Source organism: Akebia trifoliata, chromosome 13 (assembly GCF_017979445.1).
Source record: "Akebia trifoliata isolate Shusen 1 chromosome 13, ASM1797944v1, whole genome shotgun sequence".
Lineage (NCBI taxonomy): Eukaryota > Viridiplantae > Streptophyta > Magnoliopsida > Ranunculales > Lardizabalaceae > Akebia > Akebia trifoliata.
In genome coordinates this window covers 7,325,029-7,335,007 of record NC_141387.1, presented here as the reverse complement: position 1 = coordinate 7,335,007, position 9,979 = coordinate 7,325,029, and the positions used below count along the sequence as shown (strand labels likewise).

The following is a 9,979-nucleotide window of genomic DNA, read 5'->3' as shown; positions in this document are numbered from 1 at the left end:
TATAAAATTCAAAACTTAAAAATAAAAATCTAAAAAAAGTAAAATAAAATATAATAATTGAGAGAGCTTCTTTTGGCATTTCAACTTTTACTTATTCTGAAGCTGTGTTACGGAATTAGCTATTGAAGTATCAAATTGTGAATCGGTTCAAACCGAACTAGTTCACGGTTCAATTCGCTCTTGATTTGTGAAAAATAGCGAATCAACTGAACTTTGTTATTTTACGCTAATTTTTTTAAAGTTGACCTTAATCTATAGTAATAGACTGATGAAAATCGATCAAATACCCCTTATCTTCAACTAAAAAATCCAGATTTTTTCTCATCAAAATCTACCATCTCCAAATTTTTTTTTCACCAACTCATCACTTAACTTTCAATTCCTTTTCAATTGGTGTGTAAGAAGTAAAAGTTGGAGTGCCAATAGTAGCTAATAGTAGCTCTCTTTAAAACTTGAAACACAAGAAAAAAAAAAAAAACCCTAAAACCCCAAACCCTGCGACCAGTGCAAAGCAAAGCCCCTCCCTCCTCTCTCCCCCCTCCCCTCCCCTCGTTCTCTCATTCAGTCTCACACAATGAATTTCAAGAACGTTAGGGTTCCCAAGGTTCCAAATGGCGGTGGTGCGGCTTCTGCCCTTATCAAGCTTGGAGTTGTTGGTGGTCTTGGTCTTTACGCAGCTTTCAACAGTCTCTACAATGTCGAAGGAGGTCATCGCGCCATCGTCTTCAATCGTCTCGTTGGTGTCAAAGACAAGGTACTGCATTTCCTTCAATCATTTATTTCTGATTATGGGTTTTATCAATCGTGGAGTTTCGAAACAACCCTTTTGAACTTAATCTCTCATACCATGTGTGATGTATCTAAATCGAATCGATGAAATCTGTACTAGAAATGGAAAAATTTACAGTTTTAGAATATTGGGTTCGTCTTAGATTCATGACTACTAATTGAGATTATGTGTGTAGGTTTATCCAGAAGGAACACATTTGATGGTCCCTTGGTTTGATAGGCCGGTGATCTACGATGTGCGCGCTCGACCCCATCTCGTGGAGAGTACTTCGGGTAGTCGTGATCTTCAGATGGTAATCTTTTTTTTTCTTCCACATTTTCTTATATATCATAGGAAATTGTTGCAATGTATCTAGAAGATGTGTATGTCATTGGCTATTTGTTGAATTTCTTCAATAAAACATTTACAAAGATTGGTTTTCGTTCAATTTTTTGTTTGTTAGTAGGTGTATTAGTGATGGGCATTTAATATATTTATTTGCTTTATTATCTATAATTTTGGGATTTAGGACTTATTTGGTTCATTTCTATTGATCTCTTATGCGGTTATGCCTTGTGCACTAGCCCATTTCTTATCTTCATATTTGTTGGAACGCTTGTCAACTGTATAGACCTATAGATCGGTTAGTTGAAATATTACAATGCAACTTTGTGGTTGTGGATTCATGTCTACCTTACCCATCTGAAAGAAAGCTGCTGATGAAATTGAGTTCACTTGAACAACCATTCTTTGAAGATATGATTTCTTTTCTTGGGGAAGGTGAATGGTGGATGAAACTTAATTTTGATGGGAGTCTTTTGAGTTTTCTGCTTAATGTTGAGATATGAGATGTATTGTGCATTGATAGGGGAAAAATGATTATATTATTTTCTGGTCCAATCAGTGAGAGAAGAAATCATATCCATTGTCAAAGATTATCAAGGAATTTGGAGGTCTTTTGTGTTTCATGGTGATTTATCAAATGAAATTAATTGACTAGTTTTGATAAAGGTTATCCTTGGAATTGTTGTGCATGTTATTGATCGCTTTTTTTTGTGGAATTAGTGAGAAGTTGGTCCATCATTTTCTCCCACATGGTTAGGAGTGCAGACAATGTACAAGTACATTTGCTAATAAGGAAGTCTTATCGGAATCTTTGTATTTTTTTCTGTTATTAGCACAATACTCATGAAAAAGACGTAATTTCATTTGAAATGTTATGTGATGATTTGGTCTATAAGGTGCAATGTTGCATGAAAAAATTACCATTGACTTTTCTATCAAAAAACAAAAAAGGAAGAAGAAAAAACCATTGACTTCTTATCCCAAATACTAAGGGCAGGCGAGGAGCCAGGATTTTGCTTACATGGGTGCAACTAAGAGTGAATTTTTTTTTTTGTGGGGGAAATTATGACGGATTTTTTTATCTGCCGCAATAGCTAACTCTTTAGATTTTGAAATTCTTGTGGGGGAAAGTGCCCCTACTGCCCTCACTATAAATCCGCCCCTAACCAATGGTCAATTGAGCGAATCCTATTCTTTCTTCCGGTTATATCTAGATCTGCTTCTTGTTTATTCAAGTGTTATCAAGTATACTTTCATTACCTCCATCGACACTCATTTTTGCCATTCACTTTTTAGCTTTTGTTTTTTAGAACCTTAACGCTCATGTTCCATCTCACTGATGCCTATCATTGGCAGCTTCCTCTCAATCGACTTTCTCCTGGTTGATCACATATTAGGGGTAAATATGACAAATGACGACTCTACGTTTTCATGAATGCATTTATTAATTTTATGAATTTTATTTTTTCCAACCATCCATCTTAATGTCTTAATCTGTTCCACACTCGATCTATGGACATTTTCTTGATTTTCCAACATTTAGCCTCATAAAGCATTGTCAGTTTTCTTGTTTTCTTCTTCGTTTTAACCAAGGTTTTTGGGCCTCTTAGAGCACCTGCCTAATCCTCAGGGCACATGCAATCCCCTCACTCGACATGCATCAGGTAATTTTTGGGATGAATGCTTAAGGGTGGCCCCTAAGGGGGGATTCAAACTGTAGACCTCTGCTTCTTGAGGTGTGTTCTTGGCCATCTCACCAACCCTTGGGGTTTCTAATTTTTTATTTTTTAAAACTTGATTGGAATGTATTAGTTACATAACTCTTCAAGAAAGTATCTCCACTTTAAATCACGTACCTATAATTTATCAGACAATATCCTCTTCAATGTCTTCATTCCTATGATAATGGAAATGACTGCTTTTTCTTATCCATCAATCTTATTGGTGCATTATTTATTTGTTTGTAAATCTTCTGGTGAATTTGTTGAGCATCTTCTTATCCTGGTGTTACAAGGGAATTATGGATCATCTTCTTTAGCTAGTTGGTTGTTTCTTGCACCTTGTCATCTTTTGTATTTAATATTTTACAAAGTTGGTATATATTGACTTTCTCATCCGAAGCTGTTTATTTTCAAGAATATTACAATTTGTGGTGTGCTGGGGTTTGGGGGAAAGAGTGCATCAATTGAGTTCGTCAAGAAAAATAGGATACCTTGCAAGTTGTTGTGTTAAACATCAACGCATGCACACCCTTTGGTATATGTTATTTACAAAGTACAATTTTTCTTAAAGCATTTTTCCTTTAAATGGGAGCTTGTTGTATGTGGTGATGGGTTATCTTTATTTTGTTCATCCTTTTTTGTTTCTTTTCTTTCCTTAGGCAGGTCTTGCTGACCTCCTAAGTACACAAATCTCTTTGCTTATTGCTTTTTAATGAAATCTATTACACCTATAAAAACAAGTTTCATTCCATATACTTCGTGCCAATTTTACTTATTTGAATCCTTGATCAAGTGACTCTCCAACGCTTTGGTGCTCTATCTGGTCTCATCAACTAGTTCTATGTCAACTACAAAGAACTTACACCAAAGAGACCCTCTCTTTGGAGTAAACTATCTATTATTCCAAGCTTATTTGTCTCGTTCAACATTTGTTCTCACACTATTCAAATATGTAATCATGCATATCCTTAATTATATCTGTATATTCTCTTGAAACTTGTTTCTTTCCCTATACTCCAAAGGTAACTTGATAGGTACTCTATCGCATGCTTTTGCCTAGTCAATTAATAACATGTGTTTCTACTTTTCTTGGAAACTCTCCATCATTTTCTAAGTGAAAAGATTTCCTCGATGATTGACTTTTCTTGTATGTAGACTTCATTTAATAGAATCTAAAAATATGTCCACTACCTGTCCTTAATCTAATCTATTGCCAAGTTTTTCTCCTTATAGCCCTTACTATATTTAGAATGATCTATTCTTTTATTCATGCCAAACTTGCAAACATATTTATGGCCTCCTTTTGTTCTCAACCTATTATATACTATTAGTATTTAGCTTCTCTCTCTCCTGTTTTTTTTTTTGGCTTCCGTTTCAACAAGTTCTTGTCTTTCCAAGTGCCCTTCATTTCTAGTCATTTTCCAAGTAATAGATTATCTTATCTCTAAATGACCTTCTAAACTACATAATTCAAACACCAAATTTCATTATGTGCGACTATTTCACGTGGATATATATATATATGTTGGGGTGCCCTTGGGTATCTGGCCCTTAGAACACCCAACCACTTTTTCACTTGGACGGTTCAAGAATCTCTTTATTTCACCTTACACCTAGTTTTTACCTCTATCTTGCACATTTCTTTCTTTATCAATTTATCTACAAAAGATACTGCTTTTTCACCTATTGTATTCCATCACTTTATTCTGTAGCATCTTCTATATTCATCTGCCCTTCTCCACCTCCCTGTATAGTGTGGTCAAATTCTCTATTGGAATTGCCTTATATTTAACAATGTCTATGCTCATTGATTGTCCTATGCATTAAATATAAGCTTTATTTTCAGACATGACATAATTGCTATATTGGCTGATAGCAAACCTTGGTTACCATAGGCAACAAGAAGCGGGAGGGGGTGTGGCAGCAAAAATAAACTTTCTTATGTTATGATCCATGCTTCCATAAAATGTAGAGCTTGAGTATAAGCTCCCCAACTCGAAGACTCTTTGGACCATATAATGGACTCTTCCCTACCATCGTTGGACCCATGCACCAAAGTTCTAAACTTTGGAAAAAAAGTATAAGTTGAGAAGTAAATCTTTCCTAGGATGATGGTGTACCGGTCCATTGATTGAGTTTTTACTTTAGAAGACTGAGCAGCTATCTTTAGAGTGACTTTCAAAGTCTTTTGGGTTGTCTTTTTTTTTTCCTTCTATTTATTTATTTTTATTTTTTGTTTTATGTCTAACTAAAGACGTAGGATAAATATTAGTGGTAAGTATATTATGAATAAGATGTGAATTGCAAAATTAGCAAAGTTCCTGAATTTGATGTGAGACATTTTTTTTATTGTGTTGGGCAGCCTTCATTTCATTTGTGATCGATGTAACATACCTTCACTATGTGTTTGGGAATCTTCTTGTTTGCCATACTAATTGTTGTAAAGCATTTTTTAATGAACAGGTCAAGATCGGGCTTCGAGTTCTTACGCGACCTGTGGCAGACCAGTTACCTACCATCTACCGAACTCTTGGGGAGAATTACAATGAGAGAGTTCTGCCTTCAATAATCCATGAAACTTTGAAGGCTGTGGTTGCGCAATACAATGCCAGCCAACTTATTACTCAGAGAGAGGTATACATCTGTGGGTTTAATCCTTCCCAGTAGTAAGGGGGCAAATCTGTGATCTTGAGTTTTATAGATGCTACTGAGCATACTATCAGGACGTGATATACATTTCTATCATACTCCCACTCTGTCGATCCGAGGTTATAACTAAGGGTATCAATGGGTACCCGTTACCGGATGTCCTGAAACCAATTGGTTGGTTTTGGGTCTACCATTATGGACCCAATCATTTTCGGCTCCGGTTCTGGTAGATATCTTAAGAACCAGATAAGAATCTTTGGGTACCCGACTAGTAAATTTATAGCATTTATAATGAAATTAGTAGTCTAATTAAATACTTATAAAGAGATATCTTGAAGTAAATGTAGTTGAACTGAAATTAAAATATAAAGAAAATGTAAAGTCTTTAATTTTTGCCTTTTCTCTACATGAACTTCCACTCATTTTCCATATTTTTGTACAATTTCATGAACAAATAAATGGTTTATTCTATAATTTTCTACAACTTTATTCTCAAAAGTTTGATTTTCGTGAATAATTTATTGTTGATCTTAACTTTCAATTGAGGAATTACAATTTAAATTGTTACATTTTAAATGAATGTCTATTATATCGAATACTCATATTTCTTTTTCTCATTCAAAAAAATAAATATGATTTTTCTTAGTGGGTACACAATGGGTAACCTGATGAGTATCGGGTTTTTGTAGGGTCGGTTCAGGGTTCAAGGATCTCATACCCGGAACCGAAACCAATAAGAACCGGAGCGAAGATTTTATTTAAGTTCTGGTTCTTGCTATATGTGGAACCCCGATCCGATGACACCCGTCATAACCTCATTAGGTGATTGCAAGCATCCAGTGGAGACTTTTTTGCTGGACGATTAACCATTTTTATCCCAATTGGCCAAAATAATTTAGTAAATTACAAAGCCTGCAATCATCTGATCAGATAAACTTTTGATTTATGCGTGGTTGGACTATTGGTTGGTCGGTCGTCATTATTCCCTGCTTGTGTTGAAGAATGTAACTATCGTAATTTTTCAATGCAGGCCGTTAGTCGGGAGATAAGAAAAATATTGACAGAAAGGGCGGCCAACTTCAACATTGCACTGGACGATGTGTCCATTACTAGCCTAACTTTTGGGAAGGAGTTTACAGCTGCGATCGAAGCTAAACAGATTGCTGCACAAGAAGCTGAGCGAGCCAAGTTTGTCGTGGAGAAAGCCGAGCAAGACAAGAGAAGTGCTGTTATTAGAGCACAGGTAAGCAAATGTTCCATATGACTTGGATTGTGCTCTTGATTTTCCTTGAACCGACTGCTCATACTTGCTTTTGAGAGTTGCCATTGGCACCACAACCTTCACTTATTACACCCCAATATAAAATAAAGAAAATAAGTAAATAGTTGAGAATAAGTAAAAGTTGGGGTGACAAAAGAAACTCACTCTTTTTTGTTCCCATTTTTTCTGGGTTTAAGATGTTATATGAACCTATTTATAATTGTAAACTACTGAAATTGTTTGGACAAGTATTCTAATGTTGAGGTAGTAATTTGAGCCAAACCGTACTCTGATTGAATGGTGTGTTTTAATCTTTAATTGGGGGGTGATAAATAATTTAAGAAATTGGGGTGTAATCAGTAAAAATTGGGGTGCCAATAGAATCTCTCTTGCTTTTCCATATCACACATTTTCATTGTCTTTGATTACCAGGGAGAAGCCAAGAGTGCCCAACTGATCGGTCAAGCTATCTCAAATAATCCAGCCTTTATCACTTTAAGGAAGATTGAAGCCGCAAGGGAAATAGCACAAACAATCTCAAACTCTGCCAACCGAGTGTTCTTGAGTTCTGATGATTTGTTGCTGAATCTTCAGGAGATGAATTTGGAGCCAGGCGGTGGAAAGAAATAAATACGACAGATAAAGCTTATCTGAACTCCCCCATCTATTTTTCAAGTTTTTTTTCACATTATTGAAGTATGGGAATATTTCATCAAATTTTCATAGTAGACAATGTGCTTGGTTTCGCAAGTTTTGGTGGACGGAAAAAATAATAACTGCAACTTGAAGATTTAGTATAGCCATGAACTTTGTCGACCACCGTGCAGACAAATTATTCTGTTATATTTTTCATATAATCCTTGGTCACCTTTTACTTCCATTCGGAACTCCATATTTTATGTGTGGCCATCTCTTCTGCATTGTTACTACAATTCTGTGAATAACGCAGGCCTAAGGAAATAATTTCTCACATAGGGAAAGAACTCTATGGTATTTAAGTTAACCTCCATATGTTGTGGAGTCTAGGAGGAGAGACAGCAATCTTTGAAGAGTAGGAACAGTTTCGAGTCAGCAGTTCAATGGGGGTCGTCTTTGAATATATATATTTGTTTAAATAGAACCTATTGTGTATGTCTAGAGATTGATTTTACTATTTTCTTACTACATTTGTAGATGCATTTGATAACCATAGTTAGAAAAAAGAAAAATACACAAAAACCTGTTATGTGACAGCAATATACAATGTAGCCCTCACATTCCAGAAGAAAATAAGTTTCAATGAATTTGGAGATGATTAATAGCTTAGGCACTATATTTATTTTACAGGAAGAGCAAAAATCACAATTATATTAAGAGATATTTACGATTCCCAGACAAGATTATATTAAGGGCAACCATCCAAATAAAAATAGCTATCTTGAAATGACAAATCTATGTTACCTAAAAGCTTAAGATGATGACAACGACAAAACCTTATTCCAAAGACTTGGAGTTCGACTAAATGAATCTTGTTCTTCTATTCCAGTGTCCAAATGCTTATTCTTTTGGCCCGATGTATGTTTTCACTATCTTCATTCAATTTCATTAGGGTCTTTCTCTGGTTTCTTTTATGATCTATGACTTGAACATTTCTTTTAATCGGGGCTTTTAATCAGCTTTTGTTGAACATGTTCAAACCTTTTCTTAAAGCATAGTTGATCTTATTACTGTTTTTTAATTTTTTTATTATTTATTTTAATAGGTATACTCGTGTCATATAATACTTCAAAATGAATCTTATACATGAATCATTCCGTGTTTTTATGATAGATGCCATGGCCATGACCCTTGTTAGCAATTCGGAATATGGTTAAATTTCAAGTTCTATTTGATTTTAGATTGCAGAAATCCATTTAAAAATTTGGTAATTGAAAAATATACGGCATATGCTTCATACGTGTATTATATGTCTCATTGATTTATAGAAGAAGACTAAAGTCAAGGGACAAATCATTAATTTGAAAAATTATTTTGTAATCTCAAAAAAATGTCGAGGGTCATGTCGTTAATTTTTTTAAAAGCTAAAATGGACATTTGTCACCTGAAGCATGGCCTTCAAAGTGGACTTGTGTTACGTGTGACGACTAATAAGTTTACACTATACAGCATACAAGTTAGAGTGCCATTTTTTTTTTCCGACCGAGTTTTACAAAAATTCATCAAAAAACAAAAAAGTTTATTCTTTTTTTTTATTTTTAATATATATATTTAAAATATGTGAATTATTTAGAATAATTCAATAATCTGGAGAATAATACTATCATTGAAAAAATATAAAAAAAAATTCATGAATTTTTCAAGAATTAGACGAGAGATTGTTAACAAGACCATGACATAAGTTTGCATCTTTAATTTAAGCGAGTCCTCTTGGAAGGTAGAAAATGACAAACATGATTTGTGTTTCTGGCCAAATATTTGTAACTAGAGGCATTATGATTTATGCCCAATGATGATGATTTGACACACACATTAGATGGTCTGAAAGATCAAAGATTAAAATAGAGGACTGGTCTGTCAAAAGATTGACCAGAAAAGAAGCTTTTCCAGGTTTTATTCACATTAGGATCCTAAATAAGCTTCTTTAATAATGAAAGAAATGATGGATGTTTCAATCCACCAGACATTCTTAGTTGGAATAAAAAGGCTTGGAAGTTATTATTGGTTCTCCATCTATTCTTCCATTGCACCCAAACTCCCTTTAACTTAAAGGCTAAGGGAAGTTTGTAAGGATTTCACCCTTACTAAGGGTCCTTGGGGCTCATCTTGTGGCATGTGAAAACATGGTTCGATGCTTCGGGTTGTAGAGGATAAAATTCTCTGAGCTTTGAAAAAAAAAAAAAAAAAATTAATTCAAATTTCAAAAAAAGTTGTGTTTTTCACTGTTGAATTTTAATTTGAAGTTAAGGAGTTATTTGGAAGTTCGGTAACTGTTCATTTTCAAAATCTTGGATCAAGTTCAAAAAAATTTGTTTTTCGAATTTTCTTTTAGGATCTGAGTTTTTCGATGTATTTTAGAGAGTTGTGGTGTTGGCTTGCTTATGTGATAATCCACTTGTGCAAAACAAACCTTAGTAAGGCTAAAAATCCTTACTAAGTAAGGAAAATGTTTCTCTATTTTTCATTTTGTGCGGCGAGAAAACATATTTTGAAGTATTTTAAAGATCAAATATTCCTTAATTAGTAGCATTCTTCATC

The 9,979-nt window shown here is 34.4% G+C and overlaps 1 protein-coding gene across 1 annotated transcript; it reads left to right on the top strand.

Moving 5' to 3' along the window:
• The first annotated feature begins 516 nt into the window (after nucleotides 1–516).
• Nucleotides 517–7,625, top strand: LOC147387641 (prohibitin-1, mitochondrial). Its single transcript, XM_086421189.1, has 5 exons — nucleotides 517–754; nucleotides 966–1,082; nucleotides 5,299–5,469; nucleotides 6,515–6,727; nucleotides 7,178–7,625. Exons 1-5 carry the CDS (start codon nucleotides 575–577, stop codon nucleotides 7,373–7,375), a joined length of 879 nt encoding a protein of 292 aa, XP_086277315.1. The 5' UTR covers nucleotides 517–574; the 3' UTR covers nucleotides 7,376–7,625.
• The last annotated feature ends 2,354 nt before the right edge of the window (nucleotides 7,626–9,979 follow it).